The sequence below is a fragment of the Drosophila suzukii genome, chromosome 3 (assembly GCF_043229965.1).
Source record: "Drosophila suzukii chromosome 3, CBGP_Dsuzu_IsoJpt1.0, whole genome shotgun sequence".
Lineage (NCBI taxonomy): Eukaryota > Metazoa > Arthropoda > Insecta > Diptera > Drosophilidae > Drosophila > Drosophila suzukii.
The window spans coordinates 76,071,737-76,099,690 of NC_092082.1; the positions used below are offsets into that span (position 1 = coordinate 76,071,737).

Genomic DNA, 27,954 nt, shown 5'->3' on the forward strand with positions numbered 1-27,954 from the left:
TTATAAGTTAATATTATTATAATTATATATATTATATTTATATTTATTGTATGAAAAGGCTGTCAAAATATTTACATCGAAGAAGTGAAGATTTACATTTCTAACGCGTCCTAAAGTAATGTCCTTATCCTCAACCCATAGATTTCCTCTTCTTATTTGAAGCTTTTGTTAATAGCTATAGCAAAACGTAGTTCTCCGTTATATTTAACATAGCAGTCAAATAAATAACTTGTTTTGAGTAAAATTTAAAATTTGAATTTCCAAATCATCGGCTCGCCGCGTGACTCGATACTTGCCACCGTTAAACACTCACGCAAGGAGTGCCTGAGTTTGCCATCCCTAAAGCAAAGAGTTCCTTTTTTGCCTGACTCCGTTCGGATTCAGACTTAAAATCAGACTCCGGCTGGAAAAGCTAGCATTGAAATGACAGAGCCAAGATGTCGATATCAAAATTATTCGTGAAAGTATTCAACGAGGATATATTCGAGCAGGCGGACCACGACAATCTGTACTCGGACCTGGACGATGACTTGGAGGGGGCGAACTGCTCGACGGTTCCGGATCCGAGGCCCGCAAAGCTCGCCGATTTGTCCGTGACCAAGTAGGAGTGTCCTTCACCTAGGCGGCTTGCCCTTGCTACAAAACGTGTCCTTTTCCCCAGGCAAATGATCATTGTGCGAACGTGGCTAGATGACAAGTTCCAGCAAATCCAGACGGACAGCAATGAGGAGATCCGGCGCCTCTACATGGAGACGGAGAGCCGCATCGGCCCGGATCTGACCATATTCGATGTGGACTACACGACCACGGTGCGCGTGTCCTCGGATCGCTTGGCCCTGCGCTCCCAGGGCAGCTTCAATACGGTCCGGGCGAATTGTTGCGTGTACGGCGGTCGCTGGATGTATGAGGTAATCGCCTTGAGAGGGAGTGGGAGTGGATATAGATTGGGGAATGAGTAGTAGATTTGGCGGTGGTTGACCAGCGGTCAATGACTCGCGTTTTGTGGAGTGTGGGTTGCTCGTGCGTACTAACAACCCGTCAACTTTTCCAGATTCACCTGCACACCAAGGGCGTCATGCAAATCGGGTGGGCCTCAAACTCTTGTCAGTTCAACGAAAACAGCGGTGTGGGGGATACCAAGTCCAGCTATGGTTACGATGGCAGCAAGCAGCAGATCTGGCATATATCCACTAAGAAGTAAGCTTTTTCATTAATAACTTTAAAAAAATTCAATACAAATGATTACATTTTTAGGTACGGAGACAAATGGCAGATCGGCGACGTTATTGGCGTGACCATCGATGTGGAGAAGGAAGTGATCGAGTATTATCGAAATGGACGGTCCATGGGCGTGGCGTTCAATAAGCTGGAGAAGGGTCCGGGCATCACCTTCTTCGCAGCCATCTCCCTTGGCTACACGCAGGGCATCGAGGCTAACTTCGGGAATCGTCCGTTCATGTATCCAGTTCTAGGCTTCCAACCGCTCATGGCCAGGCCCATCCTTAAGCTAAGGCGAGCCAACCTGCTTATGAACTACCTAATCAATCTGGCTGGCATCTTCTCTAAGTACAATGCTCAATCTGGTTCGACTTCGACCAATGAAACTGAGGCGCGCGTTTCAACCAAGAAGACGGTTTACTGCATATTTGCCACCTTGCTGATTGAAAAGTTTACCAACGAGATATTTGATCCCTACATCATCGAAGATGTGCTTCTAAACAGGATCTCGTGCCTGACCTCTCTGGCTGCGGAGAAGGAGAACCGACACAGCGTTCTGCAGGGCTTGCTGTCGCTATTCTGGAACTACATGGAGGGCGACGAGATAAAGTTTGTGCTGCGAAAGTTAGTCAACGCCTTGCTGGGTACCTTTACGCATACGATCCAAGGACTGGACTATGAGAAGCATCGGCAGACACTGAGCATGTTACATTGCCTATGTCTCCACGAGCAGACAAGAAAGTATCTTCTGGAGGGAAAGCTGTTCAAGAAGCATTGGTAAGATTAAGGGGTTCAATGGTTTGATGATTTTAACTAACAGCCGTTTAGTCTCGCCTTTTTTCTCTATATCCATCCGCTGGAGTTCTACATCATGGAAGAGCTGCTGCCCGACACCATGGCCTGGACAGAGGGAATCGATGGACCCAAGGATAAATATCTGAATGTTGTGGAGAAGGTGCGCAAGGTTACGGAGCCACTGTATGCGGCGCAAAAGGACTTTCTCACCACATTGTTGATCAACACGGATGGCACGCGGGAGAGTCCTTCAAGCCGCTCAATATTCTTGTCCAAAATGCGTCGCTATGTAATCGATCTCAGCATGGAGCAGAGGGTAAGGTGTTGCCACTGATGAATTTGTAGAGAATTTGTAGCATATCAATCTTCTTTCAGCCCTTCCATGCTTTCTTCTTCATGCAGTCGAGCATCCAGCACCCCCTGGATGCTCCTGTGGCCCTCGCCTTTGTCAGCATCCTAATTGATCAGACGCGGGCGATGTTTAAGGAGGAAATACCCAGCAAGAATGTGGAAGTAAACAGCGATTATTTCATCGATGGTAGCTTTGACTACATGCACTTTGATCGCGTGGGAGGTGTCCTGTCCCATTTGAGGAAGGTCCATCGGGGCGACATCGATAGCAGATTAGGAGCGGCGCGAACTCAACAAATATATGATGATGATCGGCAAAACTTGCGAGTCAATGAAGTTGGTATGTGTATACTATTTTAGGTTGTTTAAGTGACCGGAATGAATTTGTAAATATTTATTTATAATTTCAATTACAGATACCACTCTTTACCTGCTTGGCGAGAACATAAACAATGTGGCGGTAGTCGGACACACTCAAGGCGCCAGCAACACCACCTACACCCACTTTCTTAACCCCCGGCACAGCGGCGCCACAGATTCCTCTCCGGGAAATGCGGATATGGAGGCCAGTCTCTGCGAGCTCCTTGATCTCTGCATCATCTTTTATTACTCGGCGGGTCACAAGTATATTGTGAAGATAGCCACGGTGAGGGATGAGATAGCCGCTCTGAATGAAGTGCTCAAGGAGACGAAGTTCTACCGTGAGGACATTGAACGTAAGCTGGGGGCTTTGGAGCAGCATGCCAATGTGTGCATGAACGAGAATCACCAGCATGTGATGAGCGAGTTACGATCCAAGTTCAGTCAGCGCCAGAATGTTTTTGCAGTGAGTTAATGGTTTTTCAATATATTTTTTTATTTAAAATTTTAAATGTTTCTTTCTATTTGCAGACACGCTCGATAGCCTTAGCTAGAAAGCAAATCTGGCTAAGAGGAGTGGCCCTCAATGGTCCCAGGCGATCCCTGCTCATATGGTTATTGGAGCGCATGCTGCGAACTCTGACGGTAGGCAAATCTATTAACAATATGCCTTACCATTATTCATATTATGTATCTCAATACAGAGTGCTTCAAACACGGGTCCTTTGTTCTCCTTTGTACCTGAGGTGTATGTGAATACATTGCCAATTCTATTGGATGCAGTAATGGACTTTAGCCACCATGATTTGAAAGCCCAGTTCGAGGCCTCAGATGCGGAATGTGGTGTCAACGCGGCAGCGGAGTTTCTTGGCATTCACTCGGCCGATCCGCGAATTGTGCTCGCCTCCTGCAAAGACTCACTGCTGCAGGCCCTAGGCACACTCACCTGCCACAAGTCTGGAGTGCGAGCTCTGGAGAGGACTTCGAAGAGAGCGCAGGCCAGCCTGGTCCGAGCACTTCTGCGTCCCTATGAGAACAGAGCTTGGGGCCAGAGTAACTGGCTGCTTTTGCGCTTTTGGATGGGCGAGGGATATGCCTACAAGGATTCCCGCCAGCCATCTGTGTGGCAGGGTGGTTCGCTACCTCTTCATCAGGGCCTCTGTCGCAGTCGCTCTAGGAACGAGACGCACACAGGATTGCTGCACAACGTCGCCCCAGCCAATCCCTCAAAGCATTTTCAACGACTGATTGGCGCCAAGTTGTTGGAGGATGAGCCCTTTGCCACCGCATTTCTGAACTCAGTGTTAAGTCAATTAAACTGGGCCTTCTCGGAATTTATTTTGCTACTGCAAGAGGTCAGTCATTTCGTTTATTTAGCTATCGAAATAAACTAAAATTTCTCCTTTTTATTTTCAGATCCAAAACACTGCTCAGAGGCAGGAAAACACCCTGTTTGAGCCCAAGCAGCTGAAGATTTGCTCCATGTGCTTTGAACTGACGGTCTCGCTGATGCGGTGCCTCGAAATGGTCATCACAGCAGCCCCTGAGGTCGTTACGGATGAATCTCGTCCGAACAGCGATCTCCTGCTGAATCGCATCTGTCAGCTAATCAGCCAGGTTCTCTCCCGGGTGACAGTGCCGCCGGGATGCTTCCAGTTCGTGGTGGACATGTGCTCGGCTGACTTAAATGCAGTTACCCACTATCCAATTGTGACCGCTGCCCTGGGAATTTTGCTAGCTCTGATGCAGGAGGAGATGGAGAGCGACATGAGGCCACAGATTGTGACGCGGGTGTCGCGAGCTTTTCTCACCGATCCGAGCTTCCAGTTTGCGACGCTGGAGTTCGCATTGGGAGAAATACGAACACCGCTGCTGGAGCAGAAGAATATACCCCGGGGTAACTTCGATCCCTCTTCTAGACCACACATTGATCCGTTGACCAATGATGTGCGTGTTCCTTTGCCTAACAACTCCAAACGTATTCGGGCCGATCCGCCAATCCTGAAGTTTGCTCTTAATGATTGTGAGTATATTGTATAGATCGTAGAGTACTTGTTGGGGAATCAACGCTTTTATTCATTTTGCAGTTCCCTCTCACGTGTCCACTGAGGAGATCGACAACGTTCGCAGCCTAATCGAGAGTTTGCGCGTAAAGCAGACATTGCTTTCGGACATCACACTGCCATCGGAGGACTCACTGTGTCCGATCTGCTGCGCCAAGCCCATCACTGCCGTGTTCACGCCCTGCAAGCACCAGTCGTGCAGCGACTGCATCATGCAGCACATGATGAACTCCAAGGTGTGCTTCTACTGCAAGACCACTATCCAAACCATTGAGACGCTGGATGGTACGGTCATATATTCCAACGAGGATGTCGTTCAGACGCCAATGGTCGAGAGAGCCTAATGGAAAACCCACCGAAAGCGAAGAAGGATATATTCCTTCGAAAGCCCAATCAAGCCTAGTCAATCCGAAAGACAAACTCCCACGCTTTAAGTGTATATATACATATATTTGGGTACATTAACTTGTATCATTTCGTAAAATTTTTGTTTCAGTTGTATGCTTGCCATTATAAGTTCAGATGTGATATGCCAAAAGTGCAATGTAACGAGTTGAATATAACCAAAAATTAAAATTATTAGACAGATTAAAATTCGAAAATATAATAAGTAGCACAATATTTTAATCTAAGTTCATTGTGTTTACACCATTTTGCCAGTTTACTTTGCAATTATTTTATATCTATGTTTATGTCTCATTTCTCACAGTCCTATCTGCACTTAGTTAAAAGAAGAAACAAAGTGAATGCATTTATTTTCAAAATAAATCAAGAAAGGTATAAATCTTTGTGATTTATAGTTTTGAAAATGTCAACCTAAGATCTCTTAATTTTAATGGATGTACCATTATCTGAAAAGCAAAAATAAATGTATTTTAAACTTAGCTGTTCAGAATTTCAATTTAACTAGGAAGTAGCACTTTTATTGATTAGTTAGTTTATTTGCGTTAACGGATCGCAATCAAAGAGTTAGTTGGACCTCTAGTTAAAACATTTAGAAAATATGTAACTCTGATTTCTTTTGGAAATATTTATTTAGTACTCGTGTTCACATAAAATCTACTTAACCATTTAACTACTACAAATATATAGAGATTTTATAATACATATACATATAGGTATAGTTTATTTTGTGAGCAAACTCTGCCTCAGGTGGTTTCATGAAAATGTACGGAAAATGTCTTTCCTTTTGTAGTTGGATTTCCTGTTGGTATTGTCATATTTAGAGGTCAAGAAATTTGAAATCTTTTGATTAAAGCACACAAGTATATAGTATATAGAGTGCCAACAGTTTATACAGATTCTTAGCATATTTAGACACTGACTTGCCAAATTTTAAAGCCCTGCTTGACTAGCTATAGTCTGGGTATATGTAACATATAGGTACATTCTTGATCTATTCTATTCTATACCCTATGAGATTCAACAACTAACTAAGTCCTAATAATTGCTGACTAGTTATCGTAGCTACACCGAAAAGCACGCGGGAACATTGAGCAGAATCAGAGTCGGTTTATATGATATGGATGATGTGACGGTGCTGCCTGGTGGATCCTCTACAGAATCCGGCAGGCATTTGAGTGCATCCGGTGCGAGTGACGTCCGTTGCCGTGTCCAAAGCCACTGCAGCACTGATGGGTTATCCCGCCTCGTGGAGAGTGCTGGAAACTCTGGCTGTTGCTCATCTTCGGCTCCAGGTGATGGCAGCTGGGGACATGGCTATGGCTGCAGTTGCGATTGAATGGTATAAATAATGATGGAAAAATTGATTTAGTAAAATTATGTATTCTCACCCATGACTGCATAGGCCGGAGTCCGAGATGGAGCTGGGCATGGGCATCAGGCGCTGTTGCTGCTGTGGCGGCGGTGGCAGAAAAAGTGGACACCCACCGGCGGCCATGTCGCCACCACCACCTCCATCATGACCAAAGAGGGCCAGCCTCATATTGGCCGCCTTTGTGGCCGACTGGGACTCCACTTCGTGGACCTCCTCGATCATCTTGTCCAGCTTTTCCATGGCCTTGGTCTGCTTGGCGGCCAGGAAGGCCTTTCGCGCCGCCTTGGACATTGAATGGGGCCTGGAAAAGTAAGATATGATTTGAAAAGTAAGACAGATTTAAAGAGATAGGTGGTGCTCACCTAGCTGGCGCCGAGTTGGATCGATGTGGAGGAGGTGAGTGCAGGGAAATGGATGAAACCGAATCCTTGGAGCCCGGTCGTTGTGGGTCACTCTTGCTGGTACTTGCCTGCACCACCTGGACCGCTGGTTGGTTCATCATTGGTGGCGACTTGGAACGCATGGGACACACCTTGGCAGCAACGGCAGTTGGAGTAGTTGCATCCAGGCTGCTGCTGTTGGAGAAAGTGATTTTCCTAATGAGAGCGGAGAATGCTGACTATTCCTGAACACATCCCCTCTTAACTTACTTCAGCTTTGTGGCCTTTTCCCGATCCAAAGATGCACTGCTGCAGGAGGCCGTTTCCCTGGCCGGAGCTGTTGACGGAGGCGTCAGCTGATCCATGGCGGCCAGTTCCTCCGGCGTAAACTTATCCGGATTGCTGGGTCTCGGTTTTGGTGGTGCACTGCCGATCCGGAATGGTGGAGATGGACTGAAGCCACCAGCGGGCGGGTTGTTGTTGTTGTTTGATAGAGAGTTTCGTGAGATTTGCAGATCCTCGAGAAACTCCTCGGTGTCCAGGATGAGAGAGCCAAATATATCGGATGGAGTACGCATAAAGACGTGACCAGTGGAATTGGAACGGGATTCGCGACGTTTCTCCTGATCTGAATTGGAATAACCTGCATTGCCCCTTACTGGAGAGTTGGCCACGCTGCGGCGAGCCACGTCCTTGAAGGTAACGGGTGAGTAGATGCGACTGTTGCGATCATCTGGAGGTGCTCCTGCTCCGGCGGCTGCTCCTGCTGCTCCTCCTGAAACAGAAGGTCCCACATCTGCCGTCGATCCCCCTGCACCTGGGACTCCAGTTAATCCCTCTGCCACCACCGCCTGGTGATGAAGTGACATGTGAGCTGCTGCAGTGGCTGTAATCGCCAAACCGGATATGCTGGACGAAGGAGCTATCACATCCACTGAAGGAACAGTTGCGGCAGGACTGGAAACCCCCAGTGAAACGGAAACGGTGGCCAATGGAGTCACCGGTTTGGATCCCGGTGGCATTATGGCCTTGGGAGCGGGCGTTGCCGGAACCGGAGAGATCGGATAAGCCTGCAGAGCCGCCGTGACCTGCAAAGGCAACCTGTTCTCGCGCTCCTCCAGCCAATAGGTGCCCATGGTGCCCTTGCCCTTCACATCGATCTCGCCCCGCTCGAGGATCTTGTAGTTGGGACCGATGAGAATCTTCGTGGATTCCGAGATGTGCACCTTCATGGCGATGCTAGTAGACTCCATTCGTGAGGCGGTGTTTACTGTATCCCCAAAGAGGCAATAGCGGGGCATCTTAAGACCGACGATGCCGGCCACTACGGCGCCCGAGTGGACTCCAACACCTGGAGGGGATCCTAGGTATAGTAAGGAACCACCTTAAATAGCTATAAACTTACGTATCCTCAAATGCTGGCCCGTGGAGGGATCCTTGAGATCGGTTATCGCATCCACCATATCCAGGGCCATATCACAGACTCGCTCGGCGTGATTGGCATCCTTATCTGGGGCCCCCGCCACCACCATGTAAGCGTCTCCAATGGTTTCCACCTAGCACCATTCATTTATAAGAATCATCTTTTAAGAATCTTCTAAAATATGTTATATAATAACATATCCCACCTTGTATACAGAGTTCCTTTCTGTCAGCTTGTCGAAGATAGAGTACATGGCATTTAGCATGGACACCACCTCCATTGGAGTAATTCTGCTGCAGATCTCCGTGAAGGTGACTATGTCCGAGAACAGGATGGAGACACTATCAAACATCTGCAGGAAAAGAAATTAATGATATATTATATTTTTGGTTCATATTTAATGTGATGTCCTATTACCTCACAAGTATCAATGGGGTTTTCACCCCTTCTGAGTCGATCAGCAACCTGTTTGGGTATCATCTGATAAAGAAGCTCATCTGTTCTTCTCATCTCCTCATCCAACTAAAAGTTATGAAAATCATTATTATCACATTTTACAGATATTTCTTATTATTCTTACCAATCTCATAGACTCTTCCAGTTTCTTGGACTTTTGCTGTTCTTGATCTAGGGCCAATTTCAGTTCCACTGATTGTTGAGTACCCGCCAGCATGAGATCTCTGCTAAAGTCGTGCATGGACAGATCGTTAATATATAGGCCAGTGGTTATCAGGGAGGTCAGATCGGGCATTACGGGAGTACCCAGAAACATGATCATGCGCCAGTTTTCCATATAAACCATTTGACCTGCAGAAAACAAGGGTTTGTAAGGGTACTTATTAGTATTGGGACGTTTATAAAAATGACCTTCCGAGTAAACAATAAATTTACTTGACCAAATGTAATACCTTAAGGAACGACAGCGTAGAGAATGATATTTTGTTTATAAGAAATCAAATTATAAGGTATTTTCAATTAAATTAGATAGTAATTTTATATTTAATGTACGCTATCGTTTTCAAAACTACCTTTTAGTCTTAAAGACTTCTCCGGTTCACTGCCATCTTCATGTGTGAGTAAATCCTCATTTTGAACATCAAATCTCTCCGTTACGGGGTCCACAGTGACCAGCTCAAAAATGTTATTAGTACGATTGAGTATCTAATATAATTTATAAAGGTTAAGAAATGTCGTAGCAATTAAAGGTTTAATCTTACAGTCTGGAATTTGAATGCAATTAGTGGACGAACCAAGTCGAACCAGGCCGTGATCTTTTTGCCCAACAGTTCGGGTAAAATCACCATTAAAGAGTTTCCGATACTGCGCACTACCATGTCAGCACTAGATTTTTTAAAATTGATTTGAAATAAATGAAATATTTTTTTTAAAAGTTAGTTACTAATAATAATTGCTTACCCAAATACCATGCAGAAGGGAAAGATCTCGAACAGCACATGGGCGCTGATGGGCAGATGCTTTTCCTCCCTCGTCATCGCCAAGGATGCCAGGGTAAAGGCCCTATTATCGAAGGTCAGTTGAAAGGTGACGTGGACCGTGTCGAAGAGGATCTCCTCCCTAACCAGCTCGATGTGCATCTCCTTGTGGTAAAAATACCGCGCCACCTCCCGGATTTGACCCATTGTGTAGTAGACGAACCCACGGCGCTTGGAGCGGTAGTGCAGGGTTAGACCCTGCTTCGTCTCGTTCTCGCAGATAAAGCTGGGTGCTCTCATCCGGGGATACGAGAACTTCAGGTACTCATGCAGGTTGTCCAGACCATTGAGGAAGTCGCGCATGTGGCGACCCAGCACGGAAAGGACGCGATCGTAGCCATACTGACCCACGAAGCCCACGAAGTAGACGCCCATCTGGTCCATAAACTCCCGCTCCGAAACTCCCAGGACCTGTTTCAGAAAACAAAGGAAAATAATATATATAATATATATAATTGTCCTTAAACACAACAAGTGTCATTTAAGTGTATTTCGTTGTGAGTTTAGTCTTGTTTCCCAGTGGGTAGCTTTATATTTATAGATTAAATGAGAATAGCACCCACCTGTTGCGCCTTTTTGGCCAACTTCTGGAGCAGATTCTCGGGATAGACCTGATGGACGCTGAACGAGGGCGAATCGATGCCAGCCTGACGTCGGATGTCCTCCCATTTCTCCTCGCCATAGACAGACTTAATGTACTCGGAGAGATTCTCCAAGAGCAGTCCGTACATCTTGGCGCTGGGTGGGGGTCACTTCCTTAGGATTCACTCGGTTGACATTGATGGTTGGACCTGTTAATGGAAACCGGAATGAATTGATTGACATTCAATTGGCTCACTGACTTAATTAAGTGTATATCTGGAAGTATACAGGAAGTGAATTTAAATGAAATCAATCAAAATGGGCTTTTTTTAAATATTGAAATATAAAATACTTGATATACATTTCCTACAAGAATTCTTTGTTTCTTTACGCGTTTTTTAATGGCTTTTCTTTATGGCTTGGCATACTTTTTAACACAATTTATGGATTTCCCACGGTGTGAGTCTGCATTACACATACGCCCAGCTGGCTTCGGTCTGCCTGAAAAACTGTGCCAATTTCCGTGGGTCCACTTGGAGCGTGAAATCACTCAAAATAAATGAATGCCTGGTTTGGTTTCTATGGACCAGACTGTCGGCGCCTTCACTCCAGTCAGGAGCATATTATTTTCGCATCATTCTGTTGATTCAGCGTGTCAACGGATCCATTCGCCTATTCATCCACGGAGGCAACTGTCTCGCCATGGCTTTCAACGCCACTTTGCTGGTTTAAACCAACAAGTTGCCAAGGTGTATGGGAAGTCTTGAAATGACGGCACGTTTTTGGCATTAATTGGAAATCATTTGCAGATGAAAGTCGGAAATGATAATTGTAAATTATTGATTATTAAAACAAATAATAGGAAAATGGGAACCAAACTAATCTATATACCAATAATATTGAATATTTCAATTGCTGTTTTAATTAGCTCTTGTCGGCATTCCTCAAACATCAAATAGCATCCTAAGTCTTTAACAACCCAATTCCTTTTCTATTTATCCCACCAACTTAACCACATAATAAAACCACAATAAATTGCCCTTCAGCGGCAAAGGAAAAGCCATAAAGTACTTTCAATTAGTTGCTGTAATTACATTACATACCCAGACGGGGAAGTACATATAAAACTCATTAAATCATTCATTTATAATACATAGCTGACATTTGAGCTTGAGGAACTTGTGTTTTTCTCCACTGCCCAGTTCATTATCCTTGGGCCAGGACGAAGCTAATTGCCGCCGGCCCTAGGATCTGTTAATTTAGCCAGGTCCAATTGAGTTGTGCTCACAATTTAGAGGCAAGGACAATTGCTATTTATTCGCTCCCCTTTGAATCTGGGCTAATTGAATTGCATTCGCATTCGCATTCAAAGAAATGCACCTGGCTCTGGCCATGGCTTCTAAGAATAAATTGCACTCCGACACCTTGAGATTGAGGTATCTGTAAATGTATCTGTAAATGTATCTGTATCTGTGTCTGGCGGCACGACGCAAATGAATGGGATTTGATGGCATATGTTTCCCCCTTTTGAATGCAATCCGCATATGTTCGTCTCAATTGGCAACTAAGCCAATTTGCCAACTGGAAATTGAGTCGTGCACTTGACTGCACTCCTTTGGGAAATTCCGAGAGCCTGAGACGCCAAAACTAACCAACTAACAATTGCGGCCAAATTACAGGAAGGCTGCAGGATGCACAGAAAATCAGGTTGCAGGTGCCAATTGGTACAAGCCCTCATTTGTGCCCTCTGCACCCTTAATTCACATAGCGCCTTGTTTATGGCTTATTGCCATTTGTTGTGTCACAAGTCATTTCATGCGATTTGAACAGGGACCATTATCAGGGCAATTTATTTGTATTTGCTGCTCATGGTTCTTATGTTTTGAAGTCAAAAACACATGGAAATGTTTGTGGTTTACTTACAGTTAAGTAGGATTTATTTCGCGTTGTAGAGGGGATTATTAGAAGAGGAAAATGTTTTCAAAAATATATATGTTTCAGAGCTTGAACATAAATAATATCCAACAATTTGTTTTTCTTGGTAATTAGTTTTTAAATAGGTATACGCCTTTATATAAATAGAATATCCAACTATGCTTTGCTTGGTAAATTATTGTTAAATGGTAGAGGAAGTTTTAATAAAGGATAAAGTCTTTAAAAATAGACATTTTTGCAAAACTTAAATACTAATAAAATCCAACAATAAAAATCTAACCACTTGCTTTGCTTGGTAAATTGTTTTTAAATAGGTATAAAATGCCATATAAACAAAGAAGGGAAGAACTACATCCCTTGACGTCAACTTTTCCCAATATATATTGCTTTCACTAGATTTAATGTTTTGTTTTTTCCTGTATTTTGACTATTTTCTGGCTTCTTTGTATACATAGATTAATGTTTAGACAAATCTTTGTGATATATATATGGCACCAAAAAAGAACTGCTAAAAAATATTTATATCACAAAATGATGTATAAACTACAGAAAATCGAAAAAGAAAGAAATCTTGAAAAACAGCCAAAGTACAAGACATCATAACAAGCTAAAAAATTGGACAGCAAAAAAACAGTCTAAAAAATAAACGAAACTTTCGGTTTCGACCTTCTAACATTTGTGCTCTCCGAGGCAGACACCCCCATAAAAAAATAATAATAATATAGTGAAACACTTGTGCCAAACATATCAAAACATTGTCCACATTTGTGCTGTCATCTGTGGGCCAAATAGACTTGAGTAATCTTTATTCATATAGTTGCTATAATTGTATATATACTATTCTTTTTATTACATATTTCTTTGGGGCTGTTAAATGATCGCTCGCGATTCCCCTCCTTTTTTCATGAATGGAATGCAAAGCCAGAATAAATGGCATTTCGCGTGGATGTATTCATTTGTATACACTTAAAGTCAAAAATAATAAACAGGATGTACAAGTTGTATATCAATGTGACGTCAACGGGCTATTGATAAACGAGTGACTTCTGCCCTCAAAAAGGGGAGGACAGATCATTAAACTGACTGTAAATGGTTTTACACATTTTATTTTATTTTTAAAACCAAAAACTTTTAGCCAAAATGTCACCAGCAATGGTTTGTATAGGAAGCCTAAAAGAAATGACCAAAATATTCATTCCGTTTTCCCATTTTGCCAGTTTGTCTGGCCATCATCAATCCATCACCAGAAAAATTTGCGACAGTATTCAAGGTTAGTTCTGTGCAATTTCCATATAAATAGATCTAAATTCGACTTAACTGCATTGACCCTTGTGTCCTTGGGGATTAAAAAGATGAAAGGAAATAGACACTAATTTATTTATATAAAAATATATGGGGCAAAGAGCGTATGCCAAATAAATTGTAGATTTTTTTTAAATTTTCAATTTTCCAGTCCGCAGAAAAATTCGTCTGGCATTCAATTTAAATGAAATTATAAACAAAATCTGTTTTTCAGCCACATGTATGTAGTATCCGAAAGCGAAATAAATTATGGAAGGCAAACCCCTTGTGGCATTGAGCAAATGTACACATATCTTGTTACACATAAATCCTATATATCTAGTCGGTACACCCCTCATGTTCTGCAATTGTGGATATTGCAGAAACAATTAATTTTCAAGTTCATTTGCGTGGGTCGATGGCGTTTTGGGTAGCAGAGCCGATCAGACCCTAGCTGGCCATAGGCTATAGATATAGATACGGATTTCAGATGCAAAATCAGGCGAGAGCATATATCCACACGAATCTATCGAGTACACATATTTATTTTTATATTTCAAGAAAAATTCATTTGAAGGTGTCTGCTATATGTTAAGGTTAAGCATCGTTATATATAGATTCGGCAAAACTATGTATTAGTGCTACATTATGTGTGTATTTCTGTTCATATTGTATGTTAGACAGCATAGAGTGGGAAAAAGCTTTTCAGCTGAGGCATGAAAAACCATTAAGCTCTATTTATGAGTCCCCAGGTGACCCAAGATGAAAAAATTGGGAGCTCTAATTAAAAGGTTGGGTTTGTTTTGGCAAGTAAAAAAAGGAGGTTTAAATTGAAAAAAAGGTCACTTAAAAATGTCAGCTGTGAAATTGGAATATATTTTGTATAAGGCTTTGTGAAGGTATTAAATTAGATTGTTGTGTTAATATTTTTAATTTCTATAATTTATTTTAATTTATTGCCTTTTTAATGAAGCTTCTAAGAGCATTTAAAACAGTCACAAAATAAAATGTGGTTGGCATAAAACAAAAGGCTCAAATGTATTCGTTTTTGCTAATTTGCTATGACTCAAAATTATATTTATATTACTTAATTTTTTGGTAGCTTTTCAAAGCTGGTGAGCCAAAACAAATTGCTCATACGCAGTGTTGACATTGTAGGATCTTCGCAATTTGTTTTTCATTTAGTTGCGTTTCATTTCATTTGCGAAAACTATAATCGACCTTCACATTGGGAAAGCAATTTATTGCAGACCAAGTGCAAGAGTAATAAAATGTGTATAAATTATTTGTTGGAATTGCATTCAGTCAGTGTTTGACTTTCTGACAGCTACAAGTCTGCTTCCCTCAACCCAAACAAAATACAGTTTGTAATTAATTTGGTTCTAAAGAACGCTATAAAATATGGGGAATGTGTGCCAAGCAAATTATTCGACATTGTTTGCATTCGTGTCACTAAATAATGAGCTCTCATTCCGACCTCATTTCTCAAGAGGCCATAAAACGGATTTATTTAAGATTTTTCTTTCCTCGAAAGACGAATACGTCTAGCTGATTGAAAATATCTGAATTTTCTTTTGAAATAAAACTTAAGGTTCCATTTTTGGGTATATATTTCCTAGCCAATTTTGGTATGTCCTTCAGCGCAACATCAAAGAAATTTGAAAAAAATCCCCATTGAGCTGCCAATAAACTAAAATAAAATTGAACAACTCGACAAAATCGAAAGTAAAATAAAAAGTTGCTCAATTCATCCTAAAGAGACGCCAAAAAAGTGTGCCAGAAAGTAAAAGTTGAATCACATCACCGAAATCACTGATTGGGCGCAAGAAAAAACCTTTGCCAGGTATTTCCCAATTCCCCGTGAGTTTTTTGTACACTTTTTGTAGGTTTTTTTTGTTGGTTCATCAAACCGCATTCGGGTATTCAAAGTCAAGTTCAAGTTTAAATGACGCTGCAAGCTTGTTTAGGGGTGAAATTTACCAATTAATCTTACATAAGGTAAACAAACAAAGTCAAAAGAACATTTCAATGCAATTGCACTTGGCCTTGAGTTAATGGGAGAGAAAACACATTCAGGGAAGTTCTGTAAGCGATCTGCTCGAAAGGTCAAATGATCTCCATGTTCACTATAAATAGAAAGATATGTACTCTCAGATCCGCCCTTCAACCCTGTCCGATGTAATAGTATATAATGTGGGAAGCTCTACCCATCTTTGTTTATCCATTTTCATAGGAATTTCCCTGGAAAAATTGTGTTTAGATTACTAAACATTAGGTCGCACGTGGGCAACAAACATATACCCTTCCTTATAAAAAGTATACAGTTATTTAGAATAACTAGGGTAAAGTTATAATAAAAAATAAGAACATTTCTAAATAAATATTGTATTATAAAATGATATATTATTAAAATAAATACTTTAAACTCTTTAAAAATATCTCTTTTAGTTAAAGTATCTACGTTTTCGACTTTTATTCAGCTTGTCTAGATTTGTTTATTTATTTGTGTGGGCATGTAGCTGGAAATGTTTTTCAATTATCAGGAAACTATATTTTAGCTAATGCCAAAACCAAAAGAAAACGTAAACAAATAAACAGAATTTATAAGCAACAAAAGGAAAATTACTTAGGCTTTTGGCCATACTTTAGAAATTAATAAAATAAAATAATATAATCATTGTTATGAATTATACCAACTGCAGAGTTCATTGATCAATTCAATACCACAATTGACGCATTTCCTGTGACCAACAGAATAATGTAAATGTTTAAATGTTAAAAAACAATACGAGAAACCAAAAACAATCAACTGAATATTTCAAACAAGATTCGGGATTTTGTGAAAGAAATATAGGATCATGTAGGTGGGTTTTCTTTTTATGATCATCGTCGGCGTCATAGCGTTTTCGGTATGGAATCGTTGCAAACAATGAGTGGGTGCCCCACACGATCTATAAGATATACACGAAAGCTTTCCCATAACCGATCTCCGGAGCTTTGGCACACAGATACGCCGAAAATCACTCACGGATAGAGCAACCTACGCCGTAAAGGAATGCGCCGTGCTTTTTGGGGCCGAAACGGAATGGCAAAATTCTGAAACGAGTAAAATTGGTGAGGCGAATTTTCTTGGGGTTTGCAGTTTGAAAAAATTCTTCGTTGAGGATAGATCGCTATTTTTTAGGAGTAAATTTAAATTGTAAGCGAACCTGAAACATATTAAACAACACAACTAAATAGTAAATTAAATAATTATAAACGAAATAAAAGACAATAAAATCAAATTTAATAAAGTGCACTATCATAAGAAAATGTGAAGAAAGAAAGAAGTTTAACTGGTGACAAATTATGGAAATATGATCGAGAATTATGAATGAAACGATATTCCATAGAGAAAAGACATTGATTATATAAGCGAGATCGTTCACAATGACATTTGATACCAAAGTGTTGGAGCCCTTCAAGAGTTTGTGCAGTGAAATGGTTAACAAAAATATTAAATTAAATTAAAATACAATTTAATTTAATTTAATTAAATGGAAAATAAAAAAAAATTTAAAATAGTTAATACTTTTTAGACTCCTTAACTAAATAGTTTCAAAATCTTTGCTCATTTCTTCGATACTGAAGTAAATTCCGATGAAAGCCAGAATAACAGAACGAATTCAACTCAAGGACATTTAAAAATAAAAGCAAATGTAGCTGCAGCTTATACACAGATACATTTACACCCACTCGCACACTTACACGCACAAACTGACATCTAGAATACACGATTTTTCTGGTTCTCATACACAAAAGTGTGAAATTTCCTATAAAACATAAAAATATTTTTATATTCGAGCAAACCAGAAGAAGCAACACACGAAAAAACTGAAAAACCGAACAGAAATATATTTATTTTTAGTGAGATTGATCTTGCGGTAGGTGCCGCTTGTCTGATCGTGGTATTATATTAGATATATGTATATATTTTATAAACTTTGCACTGCTCTAAAGTGGCACACAGCCTGTTTATTTTCGAACCGAGAGACTTTCAACGCGAAAGCAAAAAACTAAACTGAGAAAACATCCCATCAATCGAGAGAAAAACGATTCAAATTCGTGTGTGTTGCCTGGCATTTCCCGGGAAATAGAATAAACTGAAAGAAAACCCGAAAAAGAAATTGGATTACTTTTGGAAAATTGCTAAGACATCTTTCTTCCCAACTTTATTGCAGCGAACGAGTTCAACGATTTTTTCGTGAACAGAACAAAACAAATCGATCAAAATGTTCAAAAACCATTTGGAAATGATTGGGCGCAATGAGAGCCCCAGCAAGAAGGCTAAGTTCTGGCAGTCCTACATCAGGTCCCTGAAGGGTGAGTAAAAAGTGTTATTAAAAACACTGAAAGGTCCTTAAAAATGTTAAAAGGGTGTTTACTTACTGCTATACCTTAGAAGCATTAAGGACCTTAGCTAAAGAGAAGATTTTAATATTCCTGTTCCTGAAGAAGATTACAATTAATTGTTCAGGACCTTTTATTCAAAATAAAAAAAGACTATAGATATTCTTCAAGTATTCCAAATTCGAGCTGATTTAGGGACACTCAAGTGTTATATTATTAAACTTTTGGGCAATGAGTAACAAAAATATCTTAGCCTATATGTATAGTCTATTTATTTTGGCAGGTGTCATATCAGCCGAGCTATATACTTAGATTCGCTCTGTTGGGAAAGCTTTTTCGGCATCCCGAGAATATATAGAGAATATGTAGAGAGAAAAATGTAAAATATGTGCTCAGGCCTTAAACAAAGAAAGAATATAGGATACCCATACAAAGGGGGGCACATCTATGATAGCCACCAAATAGAAATCAACTTTATCTTTTTTTTTTTGCACCGCTGGCATTGAGCCAAATAGTGAAAATAGCTCAAATATTTGAAAAGCAATGAACTAACGCGGCGTTATCCAAACAACTATTTTTAGGCTCCGAGGATATCCGTGCCCACGAGGCGCCCCGTGCCTCTCGTCCCTACAGCTCCTACCTGGACTCGCCCTCCTACAGGAGCATCTACGACGAGCCCGCCACCGCCAACGAGCGCGTCCAGTCCTCTGGCTACAGATATCTGCCAGTGAGCCGCGACACCTACGGTTACTCGCCCCGTGCCATCTACGATCATCACTACAGCCGAACAAGTAAGTTGGCTCATATCACCGTTTACAGCCAATCCCCGCCTAACTTCTTTACACAGCCAAGATTATTTATCTTAATACATTCGATTTCCGAGGCCTTGCAAATATTGATCGTCAATTTTGATATTATCAGTTTATAGGATTTCTAAAAAGTGTGTGGAGAAAATAAAATTAAAAACAATGTATCTGATCCTTACGGTTCTAGAAATTCCTCTGTTATAAAACAAAACAAAATTTTAGGTTTTAATATTTTTATTTTATTAAACAACAAACGGAACTAAAACTTATAATATATGACATTAAATTTCGAACAGTTTCAAACAATTTTTAAAAATTTATTTTTTACTACAATACAATTTACAAACTAAAGATAGTAACGCGATCAAGATTTGCAAGGTTATATAAGCTTCGGTTGATCCGAACGTAACAAAGTTCTTTCAGCTATTCTGTCTTGCTTCAACGCGCCATCAATCAATCAATCAGTCGAGTCATTTCAATCATCTCACAACTGCATTCTCGCCGTTGCCTTTGCCACAAAAAGCTTTTGACAACACCTTGAATTTCTCAGATCCGCCATATTTTTATGATTTTTCATTTACGACCTGCGATGATGGTCTTTGTGCGAGCGCTATGATTTCATAAATTTAAAAATAAAATTGCCAGCGCCAAAAGCCAAAATACTATTACGTCAATGAAAGCTTCGCTTCGCTTCGACTCGTTCGCGTTGATTTTGGCAAAAGACCTCAAAAATGAACAAAAAATCTAGACAATATAGGCTACACACAAACAAAAGCACATCTTTGTGGGCTATATATCGAGTCAGGTATATATATATGAGGAATTTTTGACTCAATTTTTTTTTTTTTGGTGCGTGCTCTGGGATCAAATGACTGTGGCGGCCCTCGATGCGCGGAAACCAAAGTTCTGTTTTTTCCGATTTTCCGAATTTCCACACACTGGCAAAACACCACCCCTTCCTCACCACCCCCCACCCCCCTTTTGACACCTTCAACCTGGTACCCCGTTTGCCTAAATTATAGTTTTCTTTTCGCTTTTTTTTGGACTAACCAATTGTTTTTTTTCTTTCTCTCTCTTTCATAAATGTTTCAGAATATACATAAATGTGTGTCGTCAAAATAAATACACATATGTATCCGAGCGATATATATATTTTTGATATTTTATGCGCACTCTCTCTATATATATTTATATATATAAATATATATGTATTTGTTGTTCTCTCTAGGCAAAAGACAACTTAAATTTAGTAAAAAGGATTTTGTGTGTAGCTTTTAGTTTAAATATCGAAATTAGAAAATTAGAAAATGATTTATTTGGTAGCCCGTATATACAGCTGTATATACACATATATGTATGTGTTTTTGTGTATGAAATAAAATCTTTAAACAACCTGCTGTTGCTCTATCTCTATGTGTGGTGTCGCCACCATTCATCAGACCATCCATCAAATCAAAGGGCCATCAAAGGGTTTGCTATGAACACCCATCGATTTAACACCTAACCACGGCTTGTACTTCATCTAGCATTTGGGCATAGTTCATTTTTAATAAATTGCTTTTTAATACGCTTTACTGATTTTCCAAAACCCTTTCTTCTTTTTGCTGCTTTCGCTATGATAATTTTGCTTTCTGGGATTGCGTACGTATCGAATATTGCGCATACGCCGCGTGAGCCCAAGCCTAAAACAAACCACTTTCTGTAAGCAACTATATGTTAGTTTGTTCTTTTTATTTGCTTAATTTTTGAATGCCTAACGAAAGAGTAGGGATGTTTTATGCATTTTTTTTAAATATTCTTTTTTTTGTTGTGGACAGTTCCAGCTAACTACGACGCAGAGAAGGCCTGGAATGATCATCTGAAGCGCATGCAGGAGATCGAGCGCAGGTGCGTTTCCCCTAGCCATTTTGAAGATAATACATCATAATATATAATTTTGGGTTTCAATTACCATCTAGGTACCCATCTCGCTACGGTCTCTACTTGAGGGACAAGCCACTCACGCCCAACTCGCTGGTGCCCCTGGAGTACGAGCCAGAGGACAAGCTGCTGGCTGAGCTCAACAAGGGTAAGGATATCAAAGACATTTTCTAAATCCAATGCCAGAAACAAAATTCTCACACCAACATCAGCGGGAAAGTAAACAACAACAACACAACAACAACATCAACAACGAACAATTTAAAATTTACTTTTAAATACAAAATGTAAGCACGAACAAAAAAATAGCAAATGAAATCTGAAACCCAACATCTTAAACGAACTCAACGAATTTTTTTTCAAATTCAGCCAACATCAAAAATGAAAACTTTTGCAGACTTTTCTCAATCAAATTTACGAATCGATTTTTGTCTAAAATCTCTTTTGTTTAAACTCTATTTTGCAGCTATTAGGGTTTGAAGCGCTGAGCGTATATGAAAAACGATACTTTTGTTTGCTTAGCTCGTTGTAAGACTCTTGTAAATTTACGCAAAATCTGTTAAACTTAAACAATGCGAAATGATAAACGAAGATTAATTGTAATCAATTTCTGTCTGTAAAAAGAAATCCCCGAAACCCAGCAATAGTCGAGTGAAAATTTCGTTAAATGTTTCATTGTATAATATATATATATAAATATACAAATGCTTTATTTTAATTATTAACTTATACAAAATCAACAACAACAACAAAAGTAATAAAACCAACAACAAAACATTTATAAAAAAAATCTAATTTTAATTTTAGTCATTAAATATATTTAATATAAACATATTTAACGAACCCATCCATTCATTCGACCCTAAAACCAACCATCCATCCAAAACCCCGATAATCTTAAGCCTTTCTTCTAACAGCTGCTGTACCAAAGAGCATAGTTTTTGCTGCTAAATGAACTATTCGAGCCCACTGTAGCCCCATCGGCGACTTTACCCGAACCAAGAACACTATTTCCGCCCTTTGATTACTTTAAAGAACCAACCTTTATTAATAATAAAAAAACATATTTAATACCAATCAAGACTTGTGTTTTGGAACTTCTTATCGCTAAGGAAAATTGTCTCTTTCTGGTCGTTACTTTCCTAACAAATCATTCGCATTTCGATATTAATATGTCAATGTTTTTACCTTGTCCAGTTCGCTGTTGTATTTCGTCCAGTCCCTCGTTTCACTACTAAAATCAAAGCATAGAAATTCACATTACACTGTGCGGTGCCTGTAAATAAACTGCCAATACTCAAAAACGTATTATTTAAAACTAAAAATTTATGCAAACTCAAATGAAATATTTAACGAATTCTCTGATGAAAATGTATGTTTCATGTTCTCTGGCAGACAAGTTGTAAAATTCCCTTGCGGAATCACAGATCAAAACTTTTCCTATTGTAACCGTGTTTCGTGCCCACAGTTTTGTGTAATTTGTACTATGTATCTTGTTTCCAATGTTGTTTGTTTTCCATTGTAAGCATTTCTTGAACATCGTTGGTTGGTGAGGCTTTTTCTTCTGGTAAGTACAATTGTTAGGGGAAGAATTTAGGGGTTTATGAGGTATCAAGGCAGCATTTTGTGAAACATTTCTATAAATTTAATATTTACTTGTTAAAAAGAACTTTTAAATGCATTTTTCAAAACATTTAAAATTAGGATATCGTTTTTGTATTTTGTAATTCAATGAACCCTAGGTATAAATGCTTAAAAAATCTTATCATAAAAGAAAATATTGAATATAACAAGTATTTAAATATAGTTTCACTAAATACCGCTTCGTAAACGGATTAAAGTGGATTTTCTTATACATGATCATGATGTTTGACTTTGGATTAGCTGTCAGGATTTATTCAAAAAACGTATGCCATCCAAAATATGATTTAATATAGATTTAATTAAAGAAATTGTTCTAAGCTTTGTTTTATAAATATTTCCATTACTTTTTTAATTAATCCATTTATTTATTAACTTAGATTATGACCTTTTTAAATTTATACCTATATATGTTTTTTGAAGTTTCAGTTAATGATTCCATTTTTTAATTATTTTTAATATGAAAGCTCAAGGTTTTTTTTATATAATACATTAATAATTTTGTTTATTTACAATATATAAGCTATTTATACATTTCAATTTGGGGCAGATAAATTTGTAGCAGTATCTTTGCAGATTTCTTATGGGTGCTCTTCTTTACCTATATTATTTTCTAATATGATAGTCTGATAGTTATTTTTAAACTGAAAGTTCTAGTATATATTTGTAATACCATACATTTATAAGCTAGTTCTTTTGCCATATATTATTTATTAATATTTTTTGGGTTAGGATAGTTCAACACGTGTCAGGGCTTTTTCCGGTTTCCTATGGGTACTTCTTGACTTGGTTACTCACCTGACCCCCCGTTCTGGTTTCAGCTCGCCGCTCGGCCTCGCCGTTCCGCCCTGCCAGGAGCACCCGCGCCGGCAGCGAGCCGTACGTGCCACCGCCGGCCTACTGGAACCGCGAGGGCAGCGTGCCCCGCGGAGGACCCTCGGTCTTCGACCGCGCCACCAGCCTGGCCCCGTTCACGCGGCCCAGCTTCCGGGCCAGCTCCCTGGAGCCGCTGGACGAACTCTTTGAACGTAAGTTGCCCGCGATCGCCGAGGCTGATTCGGCGCCAACTGATGCGCCCGGTCGGTCACTCGGTATTTTCGAGCGCGCCGGCTCGCCAAGTCCCACTCCCGTCAAAGCCGGTCGCTGGGGACCACGCCCCACCGAAGTCGCCTACGATGCTGAGGGTAAAAATCAAAATTTCTCCTACTCTTTCCCTACCTAAAAAAAAAAAAAAAAAAAAAAAAAAGAAATTCCGAATTTGTCCTTTGTACAAGAAGAGACGCAATTTTCGTGTTATATTGTTGAATTTTATGTGACTTATGTCGGCTTTTAATGCCCCGCGAAATGCGAGACAAACGAGGATGGAGTTGATGGTGATGATGATAAGGGGCGGCGAACGCGTTGAAAAATCGCTGCCATATTTTTCGTGATGCGTTCGAGCCTTATAACTCTTACACCCCAGCCACACCCATCGTGTGGCCATATAATTTGTCAAAATTATTTCCACTCTTTGGCTTTGCCAGCACGAGTATTTGTCGTGTTTTGAGTTTCAGTTTGCCAGCAGCATCAGCAAAATTAGTACAGTGTTGCCCGAAGTGTAAGCGCCGCGCTTTAGTCCTCGAATGCAAATCGATTAAATGGTTTTTACATTTTCAAAATTAAAGAAATAAATTGAAAACAGTCAATATTATTAGTTCAGTTTTTAAATAATAGTTTATTTTATTTTTTCTTGTTGAAAATACTTTTTTATTTGTTTTTTTTTTTTTAATAATACATAAATTACAACTTTAAGTCCCCCTTAGACATAAATAGTGATAAAATGTAAATGTAATATAATGATCTTTTTAAAATTATCCCTAAAATCCAATCAACAAATTTTGCAAGATTTTAAAAACCCACTTAACGCTTCATTGAATCGGTTTGCATTCGTTATAAAAAAAATACCCAAACCAGAACCCCACCTTCACAAGCCCACTGGTTCGCTTATCGATGTGCCCACTGTAGCGCCTGTCCATCTTTCCACGTGTCATCTTTTTTCTATCAATCTAGTTTATGCATTCCCCTCCCCGTCATTATCCTTTTGGTATTTTTTCCACAACGAAACCCCAACATACGCATGGAAAATATCAAATTATTGTTGATTGTTAAAGCGTTGTTTTTTTTTTATTTGATTTACTTTTATTTTAGTTTAAAAAGCATAGCAAAAACAAAAAATATTTTTCTTTCTGCTCTTCTTGTATACATTGCTACAACAATACGAACAAAATCAAATGAAACCCAAACAAACATCTGATTGTATACTCAACAAAACGCACAACAAAACAACACCGAAACGAAATCATCCAACAACCATACCATCTCTGATGACTATGCTACTGAAAATGCCAACAAAACAGGACTCCCGATCTTCCATCCCCGCAACCGGTTCAGGGATCTGCTGAGCCCCAGCCCCAACTTGCCGATCTCATCGATCGTGCGCGATCCCTTCTGGTGGGACGTGGATGACCTTGTGCCCTTCCGCGCCACCTCGGTGCCCCGTGCCTCGAGCCCCGTGGCCCGCGATTCGTACTTGTCGCCGGTGAAGAACCGCTACTTGTGGTCCAAGCACCCAGCCAGACCCTTGACCCGTAAGTATTATTTAGTACCTTATATAAAGATACCTCTGGTCTTACCAATTCTGGGTTGAAAACTATGGGGAATTCGTTGGGAAAACTTTTAAATTCGTATTGGCCATTGGTAAGATCTGCCCTGTATATAGATACACAGTTTGTAAATACTTTCGAATTGGAACACCCCACCCTAGAGAGCCCCTAGAAGTATTCCATAAAAGCATGAGAGAAAAAACTTGCATCAGATTGAGAAACTAATGTTTTTATGAAAATTATTAGAAAAACCAATTATAAGGTCGTGCTTTTAAATACAATTTTGAATATTTGGGGAGTGTAATTTTATAGCCCTTATATTTAAAGGGTTTATCATTATTGGAATTAAATTAATTATTTTTAAAACTTAATATAAAATTTGTAGAAATTGGTAGCACTGCTAGCACTAGACTTTCTTTCATGTTTTTGCAAAATTATATTTTACCCAATACATTTTCCAATTTTATTTAAATTTAACCTTATTGTTTCTATTTTATTTACATCTTAATTATCATAAACAGCTGAGGAAGAGGATTTATTCTAAACAAAATATATAGATTCAATATCACAAACAATCGTTTAGCTCTAATAACAAAGCGACGCTATATCAATCATATAGCAATTCTGTAATTTTTTTGTACTTAATTTTACATAAATTACATGTAACGAAATGTAAAAAAAACAAATTGGTAAGAAAAAGAAAAAGCATGTAAAACGATAAATTTGTTCATTGTAGAAACTACACAAATGACTTGTAGTGTTCACATTAAATCCTTTTGACAAATATGCCCAGTAGTACCCCGTATACGTAGTTTTCCCCGACATGTAGTGTTTATAACATAAAATTTACGTATAAGTAGAGAAATGACTGAGTTCTATAGTTTGAATATATTTGCTTTTTAAAATATTTAAATTTCATTGTGACTTTTTTTAAGATTTTACTGTAAGAAAAAAATTGTTTAAATAATTTCAATGTTTTACTATCTTGTTGGTAAAGTAATTTCCTATGAAGTCTATTTTCTATAACAAAATATTTTTCACGTCAGAAAATTATCTATACTCCGCCAACATTTTAACTATTTGTATTTAACTTTCTTAAACTAAAGAACTCCCTCATTTCTACACAAATTGTGTATAACCTATGTAGCAAACATTGGAAAAACTTCTGCACGCCAAGTACTTTTGATTATAATTAAATGTTTACTTCGCATACTTATGCAATGTTTTTGTTGATAATGGTCCACTTTTTCCCTCCTTAGCTCACCGCTCAATTTATTAAACGAACGAAATAACGAACTACACAACAACAGGAACAAGAACATCCTGAAGAACAACAACGAATGCATCACAAGGGGCCCCCAAAACAACGACAACTAGCTTTGGAGTAGATCAGTAGCATAAAAGGTGTTAGACCTTTTCACGAAGTCTTAATATCCGTCAACAACGTTTGAATTTTTTCAAAACTGCTAGAACTCCTCTCGGAAAACCGACATCATTTCCGTTGGGGGTTCTATAATCATTTGCCAACAAGTGCGTACTTCCCGTAGAAAAAAAAAACAACCGAATAAAACTCAAACTCTCTCTTTAATTTTTATTTTCTGATTTCTTAAGAACCTGTCTTAAATGTTAAGTGCAAGAATATGAAAAAAATCGATTTACATTTATTATAATAAAAGAATAAAATCAACTTATGAGTTCCCATTTGAAGCATCAACATTAAACAATCAATGGGTTTCATAAATTGTTCCTTTTTTGTATATCTTAGATGCTATATATAAAATATATTTATACAACTACTTGTATTTGTAAAAAAAAAATCGTCTCTGTTGCGGAGTTCGATAACATTTAGAAAACTGTATAGAGATATGTATATCTGCCACAACACATCCAACATTCGGCCTATCCATACATATACTGGACATTTTCAATTTGTAATAAAACTAAAAAAAAAAAACAACAAAATTATGAATAATAATAAAAAAAACTTCTAAAACCTAATCGAAGTTTTATTTTAAAGGTAAAGTCTTGGAAACGACATTTTCTAAATAGCTCTTAAAAGAAGTTGTGAGTTAAAAGCTTTTTAAAAGATTAAATTTAATGGTTTTACTATAATAACTATAAGATCTTGGAAATGGGGCCACCTTGACGCATTTTAGCCCCCTTTTTGGGTCTTTCCACCTTTGTCCGTTGGCCTGTTCCATTTATCTATCCATTTACTGCCCCATTGCTCCATTTTTTTCGTGTTACTTTGACGTTTTTGGCGTTTAGCACGCAATTGTTTCGCACTTCTTGTTCGCTCATATTCTCCGCCTGCCATTTGTCTATGCCATGCCATTTTGGCCAAGTTTGCAGAGAGCTGGGGAAAGTCCTAAGGGAATGGGATGGGGCCTTCTGTCAAGTTCTTGCCCCATGAAACACGCTTCATTGTGTTTGCTCTTCAATCGCCCTAATATTCCCTGCTCCCTTATTGTTACTGGTCATTTGTGACTTCTTTTTCCCGCGTACATATAGATGTAATTCTTTCTTCATTCCACTTAATTATTGATTCTAACGAATTTTTCTATTTGCCAAAGGTCAATGCAATGTCAGAGCCAACTCCACGGAGATCTCAACTGCCGTGTTCCAATAGCATTTCAATTGCTTTTTAACTGCGCTCCCTCGAGTGTACACACTCGTGGGGAAATTGGAAAATGTTTGTGCCCAGTCACGTGCAGACTTTGCAATTTTCGTGTGACCCCAGCCCTTTTAATTAAAATATTTATTAATTTTCCTGACAGATATGCATTACGTATACGTGTGTTTAATCAGGACCCAAAAAACCACGCATCATTTTTGCAGCTCCCCTTTTTCACTTCGTCATGGTAAATACTTTGTGGAAGTGGAATGGGATGAATGATT

The 27,954-nt window shown here is 39.2% G+C and overlaps 3 protein-coding genes across 15 annotated transcripts in view; 2 read left to right on the plus strand and 1 right to left on the minus strand.

Moving 5' to 3' along the window:
- The first annotated feature begins 317 nt into the window (after nucleotides 1–317).
- Kpc1 (Kip1 ubiquitination-promoting complex subunit 1) lies at nucleotides 318–5,671 on the plus strand. Its single transcript, XM_065867100.2, has 11 exons — nucleotides 318–601; nucleotides 662–908; nucleotides 1,052–1,197; nucleotides 1,255–1,995; nucleotides 2,047–2,329; nucleotides 2,389–2,704; nucleotides 2,781–3,190; nucleotides 3,256–3,369; nucleotides 3,429–4,079; nucleotides 4,141–4,747; nucleotides 4,812–5,671. Exons 1-11 carry the CDS (start codon nucleotides 438–440, stop codon nucleotides 5,129–5,131), a joined length of 3,999 nt encoding a protein of 1,332 aa, XP_065723172.2. The 5' UTR covers nucleotides 318–437; the 3' UTR covers nucleotides 5,132–5,671.
- A 424-nt stretch (nucleotides 5,672–6,095) lies between these two features.
- Gyc88E (Guanylyl cyclase at 88E) overlaps nucleotides 6,096–27,954 on the minus strand; it is a 40,137-nt gene continuing 18,278 nt past the window's right edge. Inside the window, exons 1-13 of one of the 2 annotated variants that reach the window (XM_065867104.2) lie at nucleotides 10,871–11,226; nucleotides 10,424–10,651; nucleotides 9,784–10,271; nucleotides 9,585–9,708; nucleotides 9,396–9,528; nucleotides 8,948–9,174; nucleotides 8,785–8,889; nucleotides 8,573–8,719; nucleotides 8,350–8,500; nucleotides 7,215–8,295; nucleotides 6,927–7,160; nucleotides 6,581–6,865; nucleotides 6,096–6,512 (exon numbers count right to left, since the gene is read on the minus strand). In XM_065867104.2, the coding sequence (XP_065723176.2) occupies nucleotides 6,344–6,512; nucleotides 6,581–6,865; nucleotides 6,927–7,160; nucleotides 7,215–8,295; nucleotides 8,350–8,500; nucleotides 8,573–8,719; nucleotides 8,785–8,889; nucleotides 8,948–9,174; nucleotides 9,396–9,528; nucleotides 9,585–9,708; nucleotides 9,784–10,271; nucleotides 10,424–10,591 (3,312 nt within the window). In that variant the 5' untranslated portion in view covers nucleotides 10,592–10,651; nucleotides 10,871–11,226 and the 3' untranslated portion in view covers nucleotides 6,096–6,343. Of the gene's footprint in view, nucleotides 6,513–6,580; nucleotides 6,866–6,926; nucleotides 7,161–7,214; nucleotides 8,296–8,349; nucleotides 8,501–8,572; nucleotides 8,720–8,784; nucleotides 8,890–8,947; nucleotides 9,175–9,395; nucleotides 9,529–9,584; nucleotides 9,709–9,783; nucleotides 10,272–10,423; nucleotides 10,652–10,870; nucleotides 11,227–27,954 lie in introns of those variants that run through there. The other variant, XM_065867102.2, reaches the window with a different exon arrangement.
- Mf (myofilin) lies at nucleotides 16,698–27,054 on the plus strand. 12 transcript variants are annotated; one of them, XM_065867127.2, is made up of 9 exons: nucleotides 16,698–16,857; nucleotides 17,879–18,020; nucleotides 18,629–18,838; nucleotides 20,692–20,740; nucleotides 20,812–20,921; nucleotides 23,236–23,598; nucleotides 24,811–25,041; nucleotides 25,578–25,745; nucleotides 26,316–27,054. In XM_065867127.2, the coding sequence occupies exons 2-8, from the start codon at nucleotides 17,930–17,932 to the stop codon at nucleotides 25,598–25,600; spliced, it is 1,077 nt and encodes a 358-aa protein (XP_065723199.2). In that variant the 5' UTR covers nucleotides 16,698–16,857; nucleotides 17,879–17,929; the 3' UTR covers nucleotides 25,601–25,745; nucleotides 26,316–27,054. The 12 variants fall into 12 exon arrangements, with proteins under 12 accessions (XP_065723199.2, XP_065723198.2, XP_036674034.3 ...); XM_065867126.2 differs by having other exon boundaries at nucleotides 16,699–16,857; nucleotides 20,671–20,740; XM_065867128.2 differs by having other exon boundaries at nucleotides 16,700–16,857; nucleotides 20,671–20,740; nucleotides 23,236–23,442.